This window comes from Eretmochelys imbricata, chromosome 13, assembly GCF_965152235.1.
Source record: "Eretmochelys imbricata isolate rEreImb1 chromosome 13, rEreImb1.hap1, whole genome shotgun sequence".
Classification (NCBI taxonomy): domain Eukaryota; kingdom Metazoa; phylum Chordata; order Testudines; family Cheloniidae; genus Eretmochelys; species Eretmochelys imbricata.
Window position 1 is genome coordinate 18,749,359 of NC_135584.1, and position 26,087 is coordinate 18,775,445.

General features: G+C 38.0%; 1 protein-coding gene across 9 annotated transcripts in view; it reads left to right on the top strand.

Annotated features, from left to right (window-relative positions):
• The window catches only part of ZMYND8 (zinc finger MYND-type containing 8), a 125,650-nt gene that overhangs the window by 88,790 nt on the left and 10,773 nt on the right, over positions 1 to 26,087 (top strand). For all 9 annotated transcript variants that reach the window (XM_077831660.1, XM_077831662.1, XM_077831661.1 and 6 more), the window contains 7 exons: positions 5,005 to 5,145; positions 11,426 to 11,578; positions 12,528 to 13,034; positions 15,515 to 15,886; positions 19,943 to 20,133; positions 22,335 to 22,415; positions 24,104 to 24,182. In XM_077831660.1, the coding sequence (XP_077687786.1) occupies positions 5,005 to 5,145; positions 11,426 to 11,578; positions 12,528 to 13,034; positions 15,515 to 15,886; positions 19,943 to 20,133; positions 22,335 to 22,415; positions 24,104 to 24,182 (1,524 nt within the window). The remainder of the gene's footprint in view (positions 1 to 5,004; positions 5,146 to 11,425; positions 11,579 to 12,527; positions 13,035 to 15,514; positions 15,887 to 19,942; positions 20,134 to 22,334; positions 22,416 to 24,103; positions 24,183 to 26,087) is intronic.

A 26,087-nucleotide genomic window follows, 5' to 3' on the forward strand; every position in this document is an offset into this window, starting at 1 on the left:
ACTCTTCAAATTCCACTCATAGAGGTCAGAGATTCACAACACAAGATTTGGATGTTCTGCGGTCAGCAACAACCTCCAGGGGTGGCATTACCTGTCAGTGAGGCACTCCTGGGTCCAGCTAAGACTGTATGGTAAACACCTGCTACTAGTCCACCAACATGTAAAAGAGCAGATAAAAAGTATTACAATCTCCCTAAGAATTTTGATTTCTTGTTTTCTCACCCCCCACCTAACTCCCTTGTAATGGATGCGGTAAACGAGTGGAGCAGGCAGCACTTCTCCTGGTCTGCTCCACATGACAAGGACCAAAAGAGACTGGATCTGTTTGGCCGGAAGTCCTATTCCTCAGTGACCCTGCAGGTCAGGTTGATGGACTATCAGGCTGTTTTGGCCAAATACATTTTCACAAATTGTAATAGTTTCCACAAATGCATCCGATGAAGTGAGCTGTAGCTCACGAAAGCTTATGTTCTAATAAATTTGTTAGTCTCTAAGGTGCCACAAGTCCTCCTTTTCTTTTTGTAATAGATTGATGGCCCATATTGAACACCTGCCACAGGAACATAGGGAGCAATTCCAGGCCCTCATTTCAATTATTAGCCAGAACCACTCTTCAAGCATCCATGGATGCTGCAGACACTGCCACCAGGTCCATGTCCAGAGCTGTAATTATGTGCAGAGTATCCTGGCTCCAGCTCTTGTGGTTTCAGAGAGAAGTACAGTACACTGTTGAGGACCTCCCTTTCGATGGTTGTAGGCTTTTTTGGAGACCACAGATGAGTCATTGCATATGCTGGAGGACTCTAGAGCCAGTTTATATTTCCTGGGCATATATACACCTAGAAATAAGAGATTGCCTAGAGGTCATGTCCTGCTCAGTTCTCTGGATTCCATAGATCCACTCAACACCACTACCCCCCACCCCCCAAGACATAAGTTTCAAAGAAAGAGGGCTGCCCACCCACCCTCCACGACTACCAAACCGTCTCCTAAGCAGCAGTTTTGACAGTGCACCTCTGATTTTACAGCTGCACCCATTTGTTCACCACCTTTATGGACCTCCTTTCCCATTTCCAACATGTCTGGAGGTGGAGTACTACAAATAAGTAGGTCATAGAGGTCATAACATCAGGCTGTCATTCCAACCCTTCAGCTCCCTTCTTGAGCTTGTATTAAGATAAGAGGTGAACACTCCTCCAGTTAGGCGCAATAGAGTTGGTCCCTTCCTCTCATGTAGGTGTAAGGGGTTGTATTTGTAGTATTTCCTTAGATCAAAGAAGGAAAGAGAATAGAGACTCATCTTAGATCTAATATTTCCAAACAAGTTTGTAAAACCTGAAAAGTTCAGGATGGTGACTCTGGTAGCTATAATTTATTCACAGGAGATGGGGGGATTGGTTTTTGGCCCTTAACCAACAAGATGCCTATTTTCATATGCTCTTTGGACAGGAAATATATACAATTGATTATAGCCAGGATCATTTCCAATACCTAGTGCTTCCCTTTGGTCTCTCCTCTGCCCCAAGGGTGTTCTCCAAAGTTCTGGCAATAGTGGCTGCTTACCTCTGAGAGGAGGCTAATCCTGGTTTTCCTGTACCTAGACGTCTGGGTGCTCAAGGGCCGTTTTTTACAAAGTAGTGCTATCTTCCATCGGGACAGCCCTTGCTCTGTTCCAAGAATTGTGATTCAGAGACTGAAATAGTAATATAGTTTGGTTTTCATAGCGCTTCTCATTTTAATGGTGTTTTGCAGAACTATAAGGTAGATACTGCTAGTATGTTAACAGTGTAGGCAATGGAGCAGCCATTATATGCTAACAAATAAATTTGTATGCAGTCCTTGTGTCTTCTTCTTACTTCTAGTAAACCAGATTTGTTTTTCCTAATGTTAGTTAGATGTGTGTTTCACTTAGAGAATCACCAGAGAAGAGAACTTTTTAAGCCTCTTCTTAACATCTATCATATCATACTCCCTTACCTCTTCCCAACTACTGTACTTCAGTGTCAGCACAGGGTATGTAACCGAGTTGTGGTATAGAAGTCAAATTCAGAATTTCCTGTCCCACTTCTAAAAGTGATGACAAGTTAACCATGAGAATTTTAAGTGATTTTGAAATCAATGAATTTGCCAGTAAAATCAGTGAATTTGCCAGTAGGGCAGAGTGGTTCTCAAACTTTTGTACTGGTGACCCCTTTCACACAGCAAACCTCTGAGTGCGACCCCCCCTTATAAATTAAAAACACTTTTTATATATTTAACACCATTATAAATGCTGGATGCAAAGCGGGGTTTGGGGTGGAGGCTGACAGCTCGTGACCCCCGCATGTAATAACCTTGTGACCCCCTGAGGGATCCTGACCCCCAGGTTGAGAACCCCTGCAATAGGGGAAAAGTGCTTGTAGAAATAATCCACTTAACAGTTATTACTTTCAATCCAGTACAATTTAAAAAATAGAAGCAAATTGAAGGTCATAGAATTTCCATCGATTTCCTGAGCATCTTGCACAGCCCCCAGGACAAATGCTTGCAATTTTAGTAGAGCTGTCAACTGATTAAAAAAAATTAATTGTGATTAATTAATCATGCCATTAAAAAAATTAATGGCATGATTAAACAATAATAGAATACCATTTATTTAAATATTTTTAGGTGTTTTCTACGTTTGATTTCAGTTACAACACAGAATACAGAGTGTACAATGCTCACTTTATATTTTTTATTACAAATATTTGCACTGTAAAAAACAAAAGAAATAGTATTTTTCGATTCACCTAATACAAGTACTGTAGTGCAATCTGTTTATCATGAAAATCGAACTTACAAATGTAGAATTATGTACCAAAAATACCTGCATTCAAAAACAAAACAATGTAAAACTTTAGAGCCTACAAGTTCACTCAGTCCTACTTCTTGTTCAGCCAAATGCTCAGACAAACAAGTTGTTTACATTTACAGGAGATAATACTGCCACTTCTTTTCCACAATGTCACCTGAAAAAAAGAACAGGCATTCACATGGCACTGGTGTAGCCGGCGTAACAAGATACGTACATGCCAGATGTGCTAAAGATTCATATGTCTCTTCATGCTTCAACCACCATTCCAGAGGACTTACACCCATGCTGATTATGGGTTCTGCTCGATAACAATCCAAAGCAGTGCAGACCGACGCATGTTCATTTTCATCGTCTGAGTCAGATGCCACCAGCAGAAGGTTGATTCTTTTTTTTGGTGGTTCGGGTTCTGTAGTTTTCACATCAGTGTTGCTCTTTTAAGACTTCTGAAAGCATGCTCCACATCTCGTCCCTCTCAGATTTTGGAAGGCACTTCAGATTCTTAAATCTTGGGTCGAGTATTGTAGCTATCTTTAGAAATGTCACATTGGTACCTTCTCTCTGTTTTGTCAAATCTGTAGTGAAAGTATTCTTAAAATGAACAGCGTGCTGAGTCATCATCCAAGACTACTATAACATGAAATATATGGCAGAATGCGGGTAAAATAGAGTCGGAGACATACAATTCTCCCCCAAGGAATTCAGTCACAAATTTAATTAATGCATTCTTCTTTTAATGAGCGTCATCAGCATGGAAGCATGTCCTGTGGAATGGTGGCCGAATATTTATTAAGTATATTTTAAAATATAAAGACATTATATAAATAATATTTAATACATTTCAGTTGGTATTCTATTGTTTAACAATGCCATGAAAACTGATTAATTGGGATTAATTTTTTTAATCAAAATTAATTTTTTTGTTAATCATGTGAGTTAACTGCGATTAATCGACAGCCCTAAATTTGAGTAAAGTTTGCCATGCTTTTTTATTTATAGTTGATAGAATTTGATATATGATAGTCCAGCTGTAAGTTGCTGTTACCTATTTAAAATGATTCTTTCAGGGTGGATTTGATGTAAATTAAATTGATTTAAATCACTAGTTAGGAAGACTTGATTTAATCATGGTTTTCGACATAAAAGTGCATTCTTGTTGGTTGTTATAACCTTAATACATATTCTTCACAACTCAGATATAGATGTAGGTTTCATTTTTAGAAGGTACACACTATACATTTTTAAACAGTGATTTATTTTGAAAACTTTTCAGATTAGTTTTACAGCTATATCAGAAAATGAATTATTGATTATTTCATTTACATTTCATTTATTTAAATAAACATGATTGTACCTTAACATACATTCTCTCCCAGTTTTGCTACCTTTTAGGAATGTCAGGATGCTCTATATTTCTTAAGGAAGAGCTATGAACTATACCCTTATTAATATTCAATAGTGTGTGTAAGTGGTGTATTTTCAAAGCATTAAGCAGAGATTTAATCAGATACCTCTCATTGAGAATCCTGAGTCTCATATGTAATGTCCTATATATGCTTCCTTTCCCAACCTATCTCCCTATCCCCAAAAAGTGGTCGTTTTTGAAACATTTAATTCACAGATAGAATGAAGCCTCTCAGAGCATGCAATTCCACATACTCCAGAGATATATGGGAATGTCTTGTTATCTTGTGCTAGGGGAATTGATCTGCTACTGCTGTGCCGCTTTTGTTGTGAATTGTGCTTTTAATTCACCTTTAATACTCGTAGAGCCTGGAACAGGCATCTTTTTATACTTGCTTCTAAATAAATAAAATTAGATGCCAATTCAGTTTGTCAAGATCTTATTAATATCTAAAATACACAGAATCTTGACATCTAGAAACACCCAATAACTTGTATCAGAGTTTGTTATCAGAGCCAAAATAATTATTTGATTTAAAAGAACTGAATCACAAGTAAATTATTTATTTTAGGATTTCTTATTTAATTAGCTAAATGAAAGGGTTGTTATAGCTTTAACAGAACTGTAACTTGCACTGGCAGCTATTAAAAACCTCTCCCTGACCCTACTTATGTTAGTTGAAATGAAAAGCCATTTCACCACCCCCTGCTTTATTCTGGCTCATTTTGTTTTTAAATATTTCTCTACCAATTCTGTACTTTTTCAGCTTCTCCAGCACCAGCAAGGACGGGCCAAACAGGGAGCTTATCAGGCAGCCCAAAACCTTTCTCTCCTCAAGCCTCAACACCTATTGCTGCTAAGCAAGAAAGAACTTCCACTCCAGGAAGCATTCTGAACCTTAACCTTGGTTAGTTCTAACTTTTGAAAGTCTAATACTGTTATAATAATGTAAATTACAGTAGAATGGATGTGAGAGAGTAGCAAATTGCATGTATGTGTATTTAAATGACCATAGTACTGAAGCACGTGTCACCATTGTTTCATCAGCAGAGCTATGCTATATTGTTTGAAAAGCTGGAAATGAAAGGTACATTTTTAAAAACACTTTTTTTCTTACTGATGAAAGGTAATAGTTAGTAGATTATATTTAGCTGGACTCTCAGAAGGCTAAACGAACCCTTAGTGCCAAGGCTGTCAGTACTGAGCTTCTCTTCTACAGTAGTGGATCTGCTTATTGTAGCTACTATGTACTTCAGCCAAACAGAGAATTAACCATAAGAAATAGTTTCTGTAATAGTGGAATAGAGTATGTGCTAAAGGTGAGAGTCAATAGCTGGAGTGTGGTAAATTACTTAAGCCAGATGGCTTGGATTCTTAGAAGGTGAGGTTAAGGGTTATGTAGGGAGTTTTAAATGAAATGCTTGGCTGCCTATAGTTCTTGTTGATACAGATGGAATTTTAAATCTGACAGTGCTTTCTGATTGACCTTTTAACATAGTTGTCTGAAGCTTTTTAGCTGGAACATCAATTATCTCTTCAGAGTTAGGAAAATGTACCTTTGTTAAAATGTCAGTTTTGCCAAGAGTGAAAACAATGGATGGACTTTTTGTGATAGCATCAACTGTGTCAGATATGGATTACATTCCATCCTGAATACAGTAGTCTTCAGATGTGACTCATTAGGTCATATTGCCTTGTTTGAAGCATTGTGAGAATAGGGATCCTCTCCAACATGACTGAATGAAAGGCAAGAGAACGGCAGCAATTCATATGTTTCATGCAGAGAGCCATGTGGTAGTTCTTCCTTTTAAGCACTATGTTCACCTGCTTAGTCAGAGGAAATCTACTGAAGATAAGTCAACTATAGATACTCCTAGGTTGGCTGAAGTTATACTGCCAGTCAAGGATGGGGAATAATGAGCAAAACTGTTTATTGATGTTCTCAGAGCAGAGATCCTTGGAATCAAAATTGGAACTACCTTTAACAGATTGTATGTCTGAGGGAGAAAAGAGGAGACCCTTGTCTTACCTTGTTTTACGTGATCTTTGCCTGCGCTTACATCTTGTCATGTCCAAATAATGTTATTTGTCTATGGGTAAAATTATTGCAGCAGAGTTTTAGTGATTAGTTTTCTTTAACATATTTAGGGTCCAATTTTCAAAAGTTCAGCACCCCGCTGAACAATGGGAGTTCCTGGGTGCTCGCCATAGTAGTAATGTGTTACTTAATTCCTTCATTCTGGTCATCCATTACATGATCCTGCATACAGTGCAGTGGTGTTCCATAAATCAGTGCAGTACTGGGGTACATAGTGAAACTTTCTGTCTGTGTGTACTTAGAACATTTAAGATTAGTCAAGTGATTGATGACATAAAGGTATTCTTGGGGCATTACTCTTTCTAGCTGCAGAACAGTAATGGAAAAACAGAGGAAAGTTAATTGTCCAAAGAGCTATACAGTGTACTGCATTAAACTTACTTTTTTTTTAACACATACTTAGACCTTGGTGACTTATTTATATTTTTACCAAAGCTGAAAAAGAGCATCAATCCAAAGCTCTGGACACCCCAGCAATCTTTTAAATTACAGAGTTATGCAAACAAATATGCTTCCTTGATAACTTCTTAAAAGCAATACCTCTATCACAGCAAAATTTAAGTCCACCAACAGAGTCCCTCCACAATGCAGCCTCACCAGTGTAAAAGCCAAGGACAAGAGATAAGCATTTCAGTTTACCCTGAAGGCCCAGAAACCAAAGCTGTTTTGATCATGGGGAGGGGACTAAATTCCAAAGCTGACCAGTCCTCCCAGAGAACACCTGTCACTTCCCTTTCTTACACCTGGAGGGTTCCAGCTCCAGAGCCTCCACTTGAGTGCAACTCTGACACTGTGGCTCAGGGACAGAAGCAATCCCTGAGAGGCTGTAATACGTGTTTTGGTACGAGCAAATTAACATCTATTCTGGGAGAAGTTCAACATCTCCTAAATGTAATTTTGCTTCAGCACATCTTTGGGTATTACTGTTTTAATAGAAGCTCAGATTTCTAGACACGATTTGTGTGTTTCTCGGTTAAATGTACTAGGTGAAGATGATGAATTTTCCAGGAACTGTATATTGTACTCTATTTTGGTTATTTATATCCTTATTCTGTTCTGTGTCAAAATAATTATGTAAAAGCATAAATATAAATTTTGAATTTGTAACAGATGTGGATTTGGGTCCACTTCTCTGTTGAGCACAATGCAACGGTTACTGGTGGGGAGATAGAATAGATGTAAAAAGTGAAGAGATAGGCATTGCAACATGCCCTGAACACCCAAAACCCAAGCTGTTTTGACCAAGGGAAGAGGGACAGTTTCAGAATTTTTCAGTATACTTTAACTATTTTGTTGTTGCTTTTTGTGCTGCGTGTGCAACATAGATTTCTTTAGCCTTGTCAGGGTTTTCCCCCCATACACGCTGAACTCTGGGGTACAGATGTGGGGACCCACATGAAAGACCCCCCCAAGCTTATATTTTACCAGCTTAGGTTAAAACTTTTCCAAAGGCACAAATCCCTTTCCTTGTCCTTGGACTGGTATTGCTGCCACCACCAGGTGATTTAGACAAAATATTTAGGGAAGGGTCACTTGGAATCCTTATTCCCCCAAGCCCCTTTACCCCCTTTCCTGGGAAGGCTTGTGAATAATATACCTACCAGTTGCCTTAGCAACGTGAGCACAGACCAGACCCTTTGCCTTCAGGACACTGAAATCAATCAGGTTCTTAAAAGAAGAACTTTATTATAAAGAAAAAAGTAAAAGAATCACACCTGCAAAATCAGGATGGAAGGTAACTTTACAGGCTAATAAAAGATTTAAAACACAGAGGATTCCTCTCTGGGCTCAGCTTCACAGTTACAAAAACAGGAATGAAACTACCTCAATAGCACAGGAAAAATTCACAAGCCAAAACAAAAGATAACCTAACACATTTCCTTGCCCTACTTACAATTTCTGTGGTTTTAGATCGATTATTCCAGGTACATTTCAGGAGACATTGTACCTGCTTGGCTTCTCCCTCCATCCGGAGAGGGAACAACAAAAGAGAGCCACAAACAAATCCTTCCCCCCCAGATTTGAAAGTATCTTCTTTCCTCATTGGTGCTTCAGGTACCAACTAGGTTAATTGAACTACTTAACCCCTTACAGGTAAAGCAATCCAGTACAACTGCCAAGGAGGGATTTTATGCTACTGCATACATAAAGGTTGCTGTCCTTCCCTCTATATTCATGACAGGTCCATATCATGAAATTGCCACTTGGTGACTATGAAAGCAAGTCTCCTTGCTGAATTTTAATGGAAAGCTTTTTCTGAAATCCTAGAAAGAGATTCAAGGTAATGATTTTCATATTAATCAGTAACAATCAAACTGAGTAACTGAAAATCAGCAGGCACGGGGGCAGTGTCAGTCATCTGAATAATATTCTCCATGTGGTTCATTGTCAAGTTGCTACTGCCTTTGTCTGGCTCCAATAGTGTTATCTAGTCTGGTTTCTTACAAAATCTATGTTTCACATAATTTTTTTGAATTGGATTGGTGTTTTCAACTCTCACTGATCCTGCTTAGACTAATTGGCTATCGAGTGCCATTTCTTGATGCAGCTAAATCCATTAGGGCTATCCATGTTCTCATAATTAGTTCACTTTACCAGTAGAACCCCTCCTAAAACATTATTAAATGTTAAGAAACCAGTGATAGCAACAAAGTTCTTGCCACAGAATAATTGGTATGGTCCCCTTTTACAAATTCACTGTTCCTAAAACTATAAATTATATACTGTGTATTATCCATAGCAGTAGGGATATATTACAGACTACCTGACCAGGATGTTGATAGTGACTGAAATGGTCAGGAAGATTAGAGAGGCTATTAAAATAAAAAACTCAATAATAATGGGGGATTTCAACTATCCCCATATTGAGTGGGTACACATAACCTCAGGAAGGGATGCAGAGATAAAGTTTCCTGACACCTTAAATGACTGCTTCTTGGAGCAGCTAGTCCTGGAACCCACAAGAGGAGAGGCAATTCTTGATTTAGTCCTAAGTGGAGCACAGGATCAGGTCCAAGAGATGAATATAGCTGGACCGCTTGGTAATAGTGACCATAATATAATTAAGTTTAACATCCCTGTGGTGGGGAAAACACTACAGCGGCCCAATATTGTAGCATTTAATTTCAGAAAGGCAAACTTGACAAAAATGAGGAGATTAGTGAAACAGAAATTAAAAGGTACAGCACCAAAAGTAAAATCCCTGCAAGCTGCATGGAAACTTTTAAAGACACCATAATAGAGGCTCAAGTTAAGTGTATATCCCAAATTAAAAAACATAGTAAGAGAACCAAAAAAGAGCCACCATGGCTAAACAACAAAGTAAAAGAAGCAGTGAGAGGCAAAAAGGCATCCTTTAAAAGTGGAAGTTAAATCCTAATGAGGAAAATAGAGAGGAGCATAAACTCTGGCAAATGAAGTGTAAAAATATAATTAGGAAGACCAGAAAAGAATTTGAAGAACAGCTAGCCTAGCCAAAGACTCAAAAAGTAATAGCAAAAATTTTTTTAAGTACATCAGAATCAGGAAGCCTGCTAAACAACCAGTGGGGCCACTGGATGATTGAGAATGCTAAAGGAGCACTAAAGGATGATAAGGCCATTGCAGATAAACTAAATTAATTATTTGCATCGGTTTTCATGGTTGAGGATGTGAGGGAGATTCCCAGACCTGAGCTGTTCTTTTTAAGTGACAAATCTGAGGCACTGTCCCAAATTGAGGTGTCATTAGAGGAGGTTTTGGAACACATTGATAAACTAAGCAGTAATGAGTCACCAGGACCAGATGGTATTCACCCAAGAGTTCTGAAGGCCATTGAAGTTAGCTGGGATATTTCATACTCCAGAACTAAACTCTGGCCTCGGTCACACCCGTGCATGGCTAGAGATGAACATGAGCGGTGACTTGAAATAAACAAAGCTCTGAAACACCAAATGTCGTCTGTAACCTATCATTTAAATCAGTGTCGGTACCAAATGACTGAAGGATAGCTAATGTGATGCTAATTTTTAAAAAGGACTCCAGAGGTGACCCTGGCAATTACAGGCCAGTAAGCCTGACTTCAGTACCGGGCAAACTGGTTGAAACTATAGTAAAGAACAAAATTCTCAGAGACATAGATGAACATAATTTGTTGGGGAATAGTCAACGTGGTTTTTATAAAGAGAAATCATGCCTCACCAATCTACTAGAATTCTTTGAGGGGATCAACAACCATGTTGACAAGGGGATCCAGTGGATATAGTGTATTTAGATTTTCAGAAAGCCTTTGACAAGGTCCCTCACCAAAGCCTCTTAAGCAAAGTAAGCAGTCATGGGATAAGAGGGAAGCTTCTCTCATGGATTGGTAACTGGTTAAAAGAGAGGAAACAAAGGGTAGGAATAAATGGGCAGTTTTCAGAATGGAGAGAGGTAAATAGTGGTGTCCCCTAGTGGTCTGTATTGGGCCCAGTCCTATTCAACATATTCATAAATGATCTGGAAAAAGGGGTAAACTGTGAGGTGGCAAAATTTGCAGATGATACAAAACTAATCAAGATAGTTAAGTCCCAAGCAGACTGCGAAGAGCTACAAAAGGATCTCACCAAACTGGGTGTCTGGGCAACAAAATGGCAGATGAAATTCAATGTTGATATATGCAAAGTAAATGCACATTGAAAAACATAATCCCAACTGTACATATAAAATGATGGGGTCTAAATTAGCTGTTACCACTCAAGAAAGAGATCTTGGAGCCATTGTGGATAGTTCTCTGAAAACATCCACTCAATGTGCAGCGGCAGTCAAAAAAACTAACAGAATTTTGGGAATCATTAAGAAAGGGATAGACAATAAGACAGAAAATATCATGTTTGCCTCTATATAAATCCCTGGTATGTCCATATCTTGAATACTGCGTGCAGATGTGGTCACCCCATCTCAAAAAAGATATATTGGAATTGGAAAAGGTTCAGTTAGTCTGCATTTTCATTTCATTCTAAAATTAAGTAATTTTTCTACAAAATTTTCATTTATGAGGACAGTGGTGGTTCCCCTCGCCCCTTAAAGTATCTTTCTTAATTAAAGAATTCTTTTTATAATGTCTTTTTAGATCGCAGCAAAGCTGAGATGGATCTGAAAGAACTGAGTGAATCAGTCCAGCAGCAGTCCACACCTGTGCCGCTAATTTCACCAAAACGACAGATTCGCAGCAGGTTCCAACTTAATCTTGACAAGACAATAGAGAGTTGTAAAGCACAGTTAGGTATGCCCAACGTCCATTAAATAAGAGGAGTATGAAACCTAAACTCAAAGGAAACTTTGATTTAAGGGTTGATTTTGTTTACAAACTTAAAAAGTATTTTTCCATGTTGTAAAACCTTAAACACTTTATACCCTAAAATGTAAAATCAGATGATGATGTTTGAATACTTAAGGGAATACATTTTGAATGTGTTAAGATGGAACAATCTAACGTATAATAGAACCTGCTGTTACGAATCTCTCTTAAGAGCTTGCACGTTTTAACCTATGTTCTTTGCACCTTTCTGACCTAGATTAATATACTTATTTTTGTGGTCTTATTTTTCCTTGTAACATGAAAAATTAAAGAACTGTAACTAGTTCACTAAACACTACCTGGTATTAACATATCCAGTTACACATGGTAAGGGGTGGTGATACTATTAAATATTTGTATTGCACTATTGCTTTGCATGGCACTTCATAGTGATTTAAAAAACGGCACCACTTCTCCTTGGAAAATCATCCTGTCTAAGGTCCTGATTTGCAAACATGCATGTAAGTAACTTTAGTCACATGGGTGGTCCCATTGATTCTAACGTGATTGCTTTTGTAGTTAAAGTTACACATATGCATGTTAGCCAGATTGGCCCTAGGTTAGACAAATTTAGAACACGAAGATAACTGATAAACGAGTAGGCAGGGAAAGAGGGCCAAGGGTTAAATCCAGTAAAAGTGTAAATCAGATTATAGAGAGTGACATTCTGACATTCTGAAATTCTTAAATAGAGAGTGTGGTAGGACACAAGAGGAGGAGGATGTAGCTTAGGAATGGAAGTCAAGGTAGTAATACAAATGTACTTTCCAGTGTATAGAATCATGCAAAATATTTTATTTTTCTATCAAATCACAAAGTCACTATCCAGTTTATGGGGAATAGAGTACATTTGTTTTGTGTTTTTCTGTTTTAGGAATCAATGAAATCTCTGAAGATGTTTATAACGCAGTAGAACATAGTGACTCTGAGGATTCTGAAAAATCAGACACTAGTGACAGTGAATATATCAGTGATGATGAACAGAAATCAAAGAATGATCAGGAAGATGGAGAGGACAAAGAAAGTGGAAAAAGTGACAGAGAGTCGCTGACCATGAAAAAAAAACCTAAACCCTCAGCTCCAGCTGAAGTCAAAGAGGAACTTAAAAGCACAAGTCCGGGAGTGGAGAAAACAGATGTCCCTGTCAAAGAAAAGGCGAATACAGACTCTGAGAAAGACTTTTCTGAAAAGGGAAAAAATTTGCAGCATCCTGCAAAAGAAAAACTGAAAGGTAAAGATGAGACAGACTCTCCAACTGTGCATCTGGGTCTGGACTCTGATTCAGAAAGTGAACTTGTCATCGATCTGGGGGAAGATCCTTGTGGGCGTGAGGGACGGAAAAACAAGAAAGAATCTAAAGAACCACCTCCTAAGCAAGATGGTAGGTTTAATTTATTTTCTTCTTTCATTTATGTGACAGACATAAAAGCAATGAACCCATAGTTTTCAATAATTGCTGGTCTCAGTGAATGATCGTTCACAGGAGATAGGTGCCTTTCACTAGTGCTCAGTATTGTAGCACATATACTGTACAACCTTGCATGAATTTGGAATTTAATTTGCAAGTTTTTCAAGATTTTTGAATTTCAGCCATAACCATCACTCTTCCGTGAGCCCCGCAACAACATAATGATCTGGGAGATATTAGACTTGATCAATCACTCCCAAATGTGTGTAATCCCACTAAAGTCAATGTAACTGCTCCCATTAGTAAAAGTCATAAGAGCAGGTCTATTATGTACAATGTAAGTTCATGTTATCCATGTGTTAATCATGGTAATTGTAAATTGCAATTAGCCATTAAGAAAAGTACTTTTCGCTAGCTGTGCTCGGCATTATAGCTGTTAGATAAAAAAATATTTGTCTAGACCAGTCAGTATTGTGGTAAGATGTGTGGTATATAAACCTAGCTAGATCTTATATTTAAGTTCTTTATTTTTTATATTAGAGAACTTTCTTTTTTTCCTCTTTGATTTTCTATCTTTTTACATAGTTTAGTAGCATGTTGAATCAAGCATCCTATCTAATGAAAGCTCTATAAGTGTTTTCATTCAGATTGCTAAGTATGGTCGAGAAGATGGATGCTTATTTGGTTCTTTTGGACTTTGAATCTTAAGACATGGACTATAATAGATAATTGTCACTATTAGCAAATCAGGGAAGCTGAGAATGTGTGTTGAGCTAGAAAGCAGTATATGATACACTTTCAGATGTGGATTTAATTTTTGGACTGTTTATTAGTTACCAAGGTTCTTGTTTAATTGAACAGTGGTTACTCATGGCACAGATTTATTAACTTCAGAACAGTTATTGAGTTATATATTAGTTAATACATTAGAAAAGGTTATCAGTAAAATGACTAATACTGAAAAGCTATAATTTTTCTTATAGATGCAAATTATATTTAACATTATTGAATTGAACATTTTTGCTGATTTAAAAATAATGTAGTATACAAAAAGTATATAAACAGCAAATAATTGACTTATGAATTGTTTACTATTTGTAACAATTCTGACATACTTCCATCTGCAGGTGATTCAAAGATTAGATTCACAACTTTTTTAGTCAGGATAGAGTGGGGCTTTCTTTCACTTCAGTGCCTGGGAAAATTTGCTTTTTGCCAGTCCTTTAATGAATGGATCATAAATGGGTGACATCCTTCTGTTCTTCTTTTGATTGAACAGAGATCTCACACAGTGGTTGCCTGTATTGTATTGCCTTTACTATTTGCTCTTGCTATAGAGCTCCTGCCTAGAGTAGGAAACCACACATAAATATTGAATGATGTCAGAATTAGTCTGCAAAATGTAGATTATCAGACTGGGCCTCACAGTAAATCTTTTCCGGTCCTGTTATTTATGATTTGGTGACCAAAGGAACCATTATTTTGTTTGGGACTGACTTTTGCCGTTGCATCAGTAAAACGTCTGACTTGACAATTCCAACCATTGTATGTAAGAATGGGATATCCTGTTCCAGTTCTGGGCTTTTGACACTACACTTCTAAATAAAGATAAGTCTTCCTCTCTCAGTCCATCTGTAAACACAGTGGTCTTCTGACTGACATGTTTTCTGATAGGATGCCACTCTTTTCTTTCTGACTGGTTGGCTTAAGATGGAGTTACCAATTGCAATTAGATTAGGGAGAACATTTTTAAAGTAAAGTAATTGGTCATGTCAAAGCAATCTGTGTAAGGGCATGCATGTCGGAAACCTGAATAAGCAATGATGGTGGTGAAGAGTTTATTGCTTTCTTAAATTAGTGTTAGTTTTTCTGTGTCAGACTGCAGAATAAAGCAGTCTCTTCTCCCCTAAGAGAGTAGACGGATTTCTTAGTGTCATTATTGTCAAAGATTCATAGTATCTGCATAAAAACTGTTGTGATCCAATAAGAAGTTGTGGGAGATTTCCAATGTATGTTGAACCCATAAATCTCCAATGTGCTGTACACAATACATTAACTTAGAGAATTGACAGTCCACTTTTGATTCAGGTGTTTTCTGAATACCTTATTCTTTCATTTCTTTGGCTTTGCCTGTCTTCAGAAAGTATTCTGTGGGGTAAAGTTGCATTCCCTTTAGTTGATATTTAGATTACCACCTACATCCTAGCAGAGGCTAACTTGTCACATTTCTATCATAGTGAAGGCAAGAGATGTTTTATAAAATGTCTAATAGTTGTGAGTTGACTCAAAATACAGGTATGTGGGAAAATGCTTGGGGATGTGAATTTCACATACAGGAAAATAATTTGTTTTATTGGAATATGCATGTGTGTCTCTTCTTTTCCAAAACTGTGGCTAGAAATAAATAGACCAGAAATCTCAGTGAAAAGTCAATATTACATTTTATTTTTAAGTTGTAGGTAAAGTTCCACCGTCTTCCAGTGCAAGCAGTCAGCCTCCACCTGAAACTCCTGTGCTTACCCGGTCTGCAGCCCAAACTCCACCAGCTGGAGTCACAGCTACTACCAGTGCTACTTCTACTGTCACTGCTCCAGCAGCAGCCACAGGGAGCCCTGTGAAAAAGCAGAGGCCACTTCTACCTAAGGAAACAGCCCCTGCTGTGCAGCGAGTAGTGTGGAATTCTTCAAATAAATTTCAAACGTCGTCTCAGAAATGGCACATGCAAAAGGTACAGAGGCAACAGCAGCAGAGCCAGCAGTCTCAACAGTCACAACAACCTCAGTCTTCTCAAGGGACAAGATATCAGACAAGACAGGCAGTAAAAGGTAACACTTGTAACAATGTGTCCATGGTGCCCTAATTGCCTAGTAGTGTTCATGGTGATCCAAGCCCTTCTAACCAGGAATTCTACCATGAAAACCAATATCTCAAAGTATGGCTCCACTCTGAAAAGTGACTCTTTAAAAAGGTAACAGCTTACTAAACTTATTAGCTTCCTGTGGTATGTCTTTAGAATCATTAACCCTTACTTTAATTACAATAAGTTTGCATACTTGTGCCACTGTCAACCATCACAGCTCTAGAAGAGTGAACTGAATTATTTTCTGGATCATAGAATCATAGAACTATAGGGCTGGAAGGGACCTCAAGAAGTCATCAAGTCCAGCCCCCTGTGCTGAGGCAGCCATCAGGACCAAGTACACCTAGACCAGCGATACTCAGACTGAGGCTCGGGAACTGCAAGTAGCTCTTTAATGTGTCTCCTGCGGCTCTTTGCAGCTCATGATATTAAAACATTGTGTGATTTCATTATTAACCAATCTAAGTTATTACCCTGTCAGGATTCTTTTACTATGTTATTAAACAGCTGTAGTTGATAAAATAATACTTGTTCAGAATAACCAAGACTATCTAGATAGGCAGTAGTAAATGAAATAATGAATTCACACTACTGTGGCTCTTTTGGGTAATGTTATTCACTAATGTGGCTCTTGAACCACTGAGGTCTGAGTATCACTGACCTAGACCATACCTGAAAGGTGTTCGTCAACCTGTTTTTGATAACCTCCCCTGATGGGGATTTCACAACCTCAGTGGAAGCCTATTTCAGAGCTTAATCACCCTTGTAGTTAGGAAGCTTTTCCTAGTATCTAACCTAAATCTCCCTTGCTGTAGATTAAATCCATTACTTCCTTTCCTACCTTCTGTGGGAAGCGGCACCTGCAGGCGAAGGGGCTGCAGGGACGCTGCTTCCCACAGCTCCCATTAGCCAGGAACAGAGAACCGCAGCCACTGGGAGTTGCGGGGGGCGGGGGGGAAGGTGCCTGCAGAAGGTCAACGTCAGCAAAATGTCTACCGGCCCTCAATCAGATTACCCTGATGGGCCGCATGTGTGCCGCAGGTTGCCCACCACTGCTTTAACATATTTGAAGATTGTAATCAAGTCCCCCTTCAGTCTTTTCTCCAGACTAAACATGCCCAGTTTTTAATCTTTCGTCATAGGTGAGGTTTTCTAAACCTTTTATTATTGTTGTTGCTCTCCTGGACTCTCTCCCAATTTGTCCACTTCTTTCCTGAAGTGTGGCACTCAGAATTGGACACATGATTCCAGCTTGAGGCCTCACCAGTGCCGAGTAGAGCAGGACAGTTACCTCCTATGTCTTACATGTTACATTCTTCTTAATACACCCCAAAATGATACTTGTTTTTTCACAGCTGCATCACATTATTGACTCTTGTTCAATTTGTAATCCCCTGTAACTCCCTGTAACGCCTCTGTAACTTTTCATTGGTGCTACCACTTAACCAATTATTCCCCATTTTGTAGCTGTGCATTTGATTTTTTCCTTCCTAAATGAAGTACTTTGTATTTGTCTTTATTGAATTTCATCTTGTTGATTTGAGACCAATTTTTCAAGGTAATTTTGAATTCTAATCCAGTCTTCCCAAGTGCTTTCAGTCCTGCCCAGTTTGGTGTCATCCACAAATTTTATAATATATTCTCCACTCCATTATCCAAGTCATTACTGAAAATATAGAAGAGTACTGGACCCAGAACTAATCCCTGAGGTACACAAGATACATTCTCCCATTTTGACAGCAAACCATCTATTATTACTCTTTTGAGTACAGTCTTTCAAGCTGTTGTACATCCACTTTATGATGATTTCGTCTAGACTACATTTCCCTAGTTTGTTTATAAGAATGTCAGGTGGGACTGGATCAAAAGCCTTACTAAAATTAAGATATATTACTTCTACTGTTTCCCCCATCCAGTAGGCCAGCAGCCCTGTCAAAAAGGGAAATTAGGTTGGGTCTGCATTATTTATTTACAAATTCATGTTGGCTATTCCTTATAACTTTGTTATCTTCCAGGTGCATACAAATTGATTGTTTAATAATTTGCTCCAGTATCTTTTCAGGTATCACATTAAGATGACTGATCTATAATTCCATAGGTCCTCTTTGTTTCCCTTTTTTAAGTGTGTTTGCCCTTCTCCAGTCCTCTGGTATCTCCCCCAACCATCAGGAGTTATCAAAGATAATTGCTAATGGTTCCGAGATTGCTTCAGCTAGTTTCTTAAGTACTTTAGGGTAAATTTCATCAGGCCCTGCCAACTTGAATACATCGAACTTGTCTAAATATTCTTTAAGCTGTTCATTCCCTATTTTGGAGAAATATTTTCCCTATATGTGAACAGAATTGTCAACTATATGTTCTAGTTGCATGACTCCCTTTGTGTCCCCTTTGTCGTCAAATTGGGCCTCAGTTACACCTGGACAAGCCACAGAAGGCTGAGTCACACATATGTAAATACATGTTGCACATATGTAATTTGAGGATATGATTGCACAGGTGTTAAAAAGGCAGCATTTGGTTTGTGGAATCATTTTTGCTGGCAATGATACATGAGCCAGGAAGAACCCAACTTAAATCTCAGATCCCAGGCTGAGTTCGTGACACCGTCAATTAAAAATGTGAAACAGAAATAACTTTTTACTTGTAAACTGAGCAAATTTGATACAGAAAATTCACTGAGAAAAATAAGTATGGAACCCCTGTGAAATCCTTATTTTTTAATAAAGAGTAGAATCATACTTAAAAATTAGTGCTTAATGTCTAGATTAAGTTTTAATATTCAGCATATTTGGACAAGATCACAAATTATACCCAAACTATTTTTGTTCCATTTTACATATCCTGTGTTAGAAGTATATTGGACTGGAAATTATTTTTGGTATACTAATTTTGATGTATATTAAATTGGCACAGGTAAAAGAATGCTGCACAGAGAAAACTTGGCAAACTTCTTTCAGTTGTAATGGTTACATTTTAAACAACGTAGGGGTCCTTCATATCAGCAGTTGTTCTGAAAAAAAATTAGGTTTGAAAACTTTGTCTTAACAAAAAGGATTGAAGCATCTTAATCAGCAGGGATCAAATTGTGATACCCTTATTCACATTGACGAGTACTTATTCCTGAAGAAGCCCCATACTAACAAGCATGAACAAGGGTATCTCAAGTCTGGCTCTAGGTTTACGGTATAGAAATTAGCAATTTTGTGTTTAATTCAGTTACATCTGACATCAGAATCCCCACTGTTCAAGCAGTTGATGGCCAAACTAGCTCACTGTTGATTTGGACTTAGATATGGCAAAAATCCCTCATGAAGGGGTACTTAAAACTAACTGCTGTGATGATGGTGGCATTAATTACAAAGGAATGGAAGTAATGTCAGGAAATGAGACCAAAGCGTGCTTGAGAACGTGCTGTATGATGGCTCAGAGAGCATGTTTTCAAAGGCAAAAAAATCCTGTCAGTCAGCATTTCTGAGGCAGTTTACTGTGGCTAACAAAGCCTTGTACCAGAGACAAATGGATACTAGAGCGTGCAAACTTCAGGCACCCTTTACAGTGATTCCAAGATGGAACTTTCATATTGTATATATGGTGGTAGCTGCTGGAAGCACAGCAGGCTGGAAATCTAGTAATTGGGCCTCTGAGAAGCAGGTTGAGGGAGTCCTGGAAACTCAAGTGGGACACAGATTCACAGGAAAGAATTGTACTGTGACCAGAATTGAAAGTGGCAAGCCTCTAAGCTGTGTCTGCATATTTAACTATAGGTCACATATAAGAACCGAGCAAATGATTAATAAGGGCACTGGAGCATTATTTCATGAATATTACAGTTTTATAAATAATAGTAGCAAAAGCATTCATAACTTAGATTAGTGAAATGGCTAGATGCATCCATTTACTTAAGGATGCCTATCATCAGCAAGCTAATAACCAGTTTTTTAGCTGTTTGCCTATTAATTAACTTATTTAAGTGGTTAATGTATACAGTGATTTAGTTTATTTGTATGTTTTATTTTCTTAGCTGTACAGCAAAAAGAGATCACCCAGAGCACTTCCACATCAACTATCACCTTAGTTACAAGTACTCAGCCTGTTTCCATGGTTACCAGTTCTGGATCTTCAAGTACACTTTCTTCTTCAATTAATACAGATTTGCCAATAGCAACAGCTTCAGCTGATGTGGCAGCAGATATTGCAAAGTACACTAGCAAAGTAAGTTCTTGAGCAGGGTTTTCTTCAAAAAATTATTTTGAAATAATTTGTGTCTCAACAGATTGTAAGGGCCTTATTAAAAGTGCTATAATTTGCTGAAATTCAGAAGAATGATTTATTATCTATTTCAGCTGGTATTAATAAGGTCACAAACTAAAATCATCAATCGTACTCAGAAAGATGAATTTCAAACGAAGGTTTTATTTTAAGCATGGTGAGTTACGTCATATCATTCCCCCCTTGAATTCTCAGGACACTGATCTAAGCAATATGGACCAGGTTTAATTTAAAAAAAAATGGGAGAGAGAACAAGGTACACTAAAGATTTATTCCTTTTTGTTCTTCAGAGGCCAAATTCTGGTTCTGTTGACTTCAGTGGGACCAAAATTTAAGCCTAAAAAGCTTGTCTCCAGTGCAACTAAAAGTCATCAACTTTCACCAGAGGTCTTAATACAGTCCTTTACCATATGGCTAAAAACCATGTGTTAAGTCTTTGAGTCTGATTTGCCCCTCCTGCATTTCACTTTTGTGGGACTACTCTTGTGCGTTCTAAAGAGGGGACAGATTAACCAGTAACAGAGAGCATCATGATCCAGTGGCTAGGGTACTGAACTGGAAGTTAGGAGACCCCAGTTCTATTCCTGGCTCTGCCGTTGACATGTATGAGTATGGGCAAGTGAATTCAGTGTTCTGTCCCACATTCCCTATCTGTAAAATGGGCACATTTTGCTTCTAGTTTGGTTCAGCAATCTGTAAATTTTAGCCACAGATCATATACACTGTACACTACAGTTATTTGACTACCACACTACTATTACAGTAGTGTCTCCTCCCATATCCCCATAACTACTCTCCTTTGTTAAATGATAGGCAATCTAGACCATATTTTTTATATTTCTTCATAGAAGAGTAAATCTATAATCAATCTTAAGAAATAATTCTCATTAACACTGTGGAATTGACTTTCTGTAGATCTCTGTTAAATAAATAAATATGTTCCTATTTTAAAACAATGTGTATTTTCATTATATGGAAACTTCATTCAAGGTATAGGTTGGACATTGCTCAAAGAATGAAGGAGTTATGAGTATGTGTGCGGCCTTATTTGGATGTAATTTATGTATACAGTAGAGGTTTGTACATTCGATTGGTTTGATTTGATGAAGAACAAAGTTTCTCTTCTAAAAGAAGCATGAGACTAGAGCTTCACATATATTAGTTGAGAAGAAGTGCAGTATTTTATATATTCAACATTATTTCTTATCTTGGGACTAATACATATGATAATGCATAGAGATTGACTTAATTTTAACTACAATGTAAAATGCAGTTAATATATACACTGTACTTGCGGATTTCTTTCATGTTATTCGGGAATCAATGCCTCTAGTTACTTGCCAAGATGAAACCTCAGGGCTCTATGGCATTCTTACAACATGTTACCACCAAAGCTGTTCGATTCATAATTAGGCTTCCCATCTCTACTTCTCTGCCTTTCAGGTCCATTCTGCTGAGTGCATTAAAGAGCACGATTTTTATATACTTCTGTATCCTGCCTTTTTGTAAGAAAGGAGCCAGCAGTCAGTATGGGGTGTGGTGTGATGTGATACACTTGTTGTCATAAAGAAACCAAGCTCACGATGGCATTTTGTTGGCTGATTGTCCAACAGAGCGGTAATGATGCCATCACTACTACAGCCATCCTTTTTAAGAAACTGATGGATATTGCAGGTTTCAGAGTAACAGCTGTGTTAGTCTGTAGTCGCAAAAAGAAAAGGAGTACTTGTGGCACCTTAGAGACTAACCAATTTATTTGCGCATAAGCTTCCGATGAAGTGAGCTGTAGCTCACAAAAGCTTATGCTCAAATAAATTGGTTAGTCTCTAAGGTGCCACAGTACTCTTTTTCTTTTTATGGATATTGCAGAATCAGTTGGACAGTTAAAAATACTGTATTTCAGCCTTTTTAAAATCTGGGCTCAGTTTTATATCCCTTGGAAAATCATTTCAAAATCATGATCCAAAATCTCTTCATAATCCTAACTAGAAGTTTTTTTAAATGTACTCTGATAGATGTATATAAAGATATGTGGCATTGTTGACAGCAGTATAAGTTCATTCATGCAAGGGAAAAAACGAGTAAAATGAATGTATTGGTCATTAAAAAATAGACTTTGGAAAAAAGTGATTTCTCTTTTTCAGATGATGGATGCAATAAAAGGAACAATGACTGAAATATATAATGATCTTTCCAAAAATACCACTGGAAGTACAATAGCTGAGGTCAGTATTGCTTTCATCAGAGCATATTGCTTTTTTTAAATCTTAGATAATCATCAAACATTAAAAAAAAATACTTTATTTAAATAATAGGGAAAACTTGGCCTGTATCTATGCCTAAAAGAAATTTTGAACTAAGGCTGCCTTTGGACCCTAACTTCTTTGCTGTCAAATCTATAACTTTTGTCACAGATACAAGTACCTTTGTTGTTGTTCTGTGGTAGCACCTAGGCGTCCTTGTTAGAGACCATACCACATTATGCTAGGGACTGTACAAACACAGAACATTACCATTAAAAAGTTGAGCACTTCAGCCTAGCTCAAGAGGAGATTTTTTTCTTTTTTGGCTGATTTAAGTCCAAAACTACGCTCTGTTGTAATGTAGCATTTTATGTTTAGTTTCATTTTGTTTTAGACACTTACACTTTCCCATGATCACATTGTAGAAACCGCAGTGTAGCTTTGATATTTCTCTCCAAAGACTCCTGATTATTTTATCATCATTCATCGTTTATTACATCGGATTTTTCTGTTGCAGTGTAAAACTCTGGATTTATTAGATGAAAGGATTGTATTTTGTGTTAACTGCTACGGTTAGTAGTTATTTTCAGAGGTGATATCTCACTGCTTTTATGTGTTTTCTTTTAAAAATTGAACAAACTTTATTATGTAATGCAAACTGCCTTAGAACATAAGCAAGAGAAAACTCTGGAGCAGGAGTGACTTCTTTTAACCCAGAAGTGGAGGAGTATGTCTACACAACAACAACAGAAAAGCCCAAGGCGGTGAATCTCAGAGCCCAGTCAATGGACTCAGGCTCGTACTTCGGGGCTAAAAGTAGGAGTATAGATGTTCGGGTTTCAGCGGGACCCCGGGCTCTGAGACCCTTTCCCCTCATTGGTTTTTGGCTGGAACCTGGGCTCCAACCCAAGCCTGAATGTCTAAACTGCTGTTGTTAGCCAGCTAGGGCAAGCCCCAGTCAGTTGACAAGGGTTCTGAGACTTGCTGCCACTGGTCTTTTATTTTTTGCTGTGTAAAAAACATATCCAAAATCATCCATTTGAGTGATTATGTCCCCAGTCTCTATGCTTCTTAAATTAATAAGAAGCATACTTTAGAATACTTGGGCCATTTAAAAAAAATTATAAGACATAAATAACTACAGTCAAAACTGAGGGATGTGGCTTAGGTTCAGATCAGATACATTTGAAGCCTGACAAATTTTAGTCCAACAGTTTTTAGAGATAAGGTGCCTGATACTCCATTTTCTTACATTTGTGTTAAATTGGGAATGACTCCATTGTTGTCAATAGAGTTATGTTGGTGTAAAAATAATGGAAATAAGAGAAGAATAAGACCCAAGTTGAGCAGCACTGTTTTGAGTTTTAAAACAAGTCTCGCCCTTGTTTATGGTAGGAAACACCCGCAAGCAAGAGTTTGCTTTGTATCTCTCTTATTGATGCTTATGGATATTCTGGAACCTTGGTTAATTGGTCAGAATGCTTCAGGCCTAATTCTCATTTACACTTAAGATCTCTTTGCCAGAACAATGTAAAAGAGGCCTTAGTGTAAATGAGAATCAGGCCCTTTGTCTCTAAGCCCAATTTTTCTAAATGATTAGGTAGCTATGTTTTATATACACCAAATTTGTATTTTCCATTTTATTAAATCTTATCTCTTCGATATTTCAGATTCGTCGTTTGAGAATCGAAATAGAGAAACTTCAATGGTTACATCAGCAGGAACTCTCAGAAATGAAACACAATCTTGGTATGAAAAGTACAGCCTAAAATAATATGATTTCAAGAACTCTGGTGTATGTTTGGTTCATTTATGCAACAGTACAAATTGTCCATGTGTGAAGGGTTAGAAAATAGAACAGAACGTGCTGTGCTGATGTTACTGGGCATGTACCCAGTAATTTAGACAGTTGCTGTTTTACTGAAAACAGCAGTTAAAAACAGTTTTGAGTTTAACCAGTGAAACAGAGTTAAGTTTGGGAAAAGGTTTCTGAGAAAGAGTATGTAACCTGGTCCTCACCATGTGGATCATTGGATAACCTCTGTTAAGAGACCTAACTTATTAATGAATGTTTTGACCTATTTATTTTGGGCTATCTGTTCACAGACACAGTACTAACAGTAATTAGAGCTATGCAAAAAAATTTCAGCAAATAATTCACCAAACAGGCGCTTTTGGTGAACTCAAAACCATTTGCGTATTGGTGTTGAATTAGCTGAATTGTTTCAACTGGACCAAAAAAATTGAAACATTTCAGAAATATAAAAACAAAATGTTTTGTTTTGACCTGACTCAAACTATTTCATTTTGATGAAAGGAGAGGAAACTAGATTCACAAAATGGCCAGGAGTGGGGGAAGGGCCTCCCCTATAACGTTTAGCTGAGTGGTTAGGGAACTCACCTGGGAGACCATGGTTCTGTTCCTCTCTCTGCCTAATGTGGAAAAGGGATTTCAGCACTGGAGGTGAGTTCCCTAACCACTAGATTATCGGCTGTTTGGGTCTTTCTCAGTATCTCCTGTGGACACTGTTCCACTTTGTATAAATATAAATAGTTACTGGTTCAAGGACTTGAACTTGGGTCTCCCACATTCTAAGTGAGGATCTCATTTTCAGCCAGCCTCCACTAATGTACCCACAAGGTTTGGGCCTGCTCGCAATGAAATTGGTGTGTGTGGGGTTATTGGTGACTTCAGATTCTTTTTTGACTCAGTGTAACTGACTCTGCATGCATTCGATGAAGTGAGCTGTAGCTCATGAAAGCTTATACTGAAATAAATTTGTTAGTCTCTAAGGTGCCACAAGTACTCCTTTTCTTTAGACTCTAGGACAGTGTTTCTCAAATATGGCCACCAGGGGCTTTTCTTGCAGCCACAGCCTCCTGGGTGGTGTGGGGGGGTGGGGGTGAAAGCAGTGGTTTGGGCCCTGGCCACTTCTGGAGACCGAAAAGCTGGAGGAGCAGACAGCCAGTATGTGTTCCCCACCTTCCCAGGGGTGTGGGGTTGGATTTCAGCCCCGGGGTGGTGGGTGGCAGGCTCCACCCGTGGGCCTTTGGGCTCCATCCCCGGGCTCCATCCTCAGGCATGGGGTTTTGGGCTCCATTCCCTGGCTGTGAGGTGATGGGCTCTGGCCCTGAGCTCAACCTCTCCAATCACCCTTGGCCCGAGTGCCTGTCCCAGTGCTGCACTGCCTCCGTAACCACTTCCCCATTCAGGGCTTAATTTGTCTCTGGGCTTGCTGGGACTGAATAAGTCTGCTGTGAAAAGTGATATTTGTATTATGGCTGTTGATTAACCACAGTTAACTCACACAATTAACTAAAAAAAATTAATTGTGATTAAAAAAATTAATTGCGATTAACCGCAATTTTAATCGCACTGTTAAACAATAGAGTACCAATTGAAATCTATTAAATATTTTGGATATTTTACTACATATTCATATATATTGTATTCTGTGTTGTAATTGAAATCAAAGTGTATATTATTTTTGCTTACAAATATTTGCACTGTAAAAAACAAAAGAAATCGTATTTTTCAATTCACCTCATACAAGTACTGTAGTACAGTCTCTTTGTCATGAAAGTGCAACTTACAAATGTAGAATTATGTACAAAAACCCTGCATTCAAAAATAAAACAATGTAAAAATAAAAC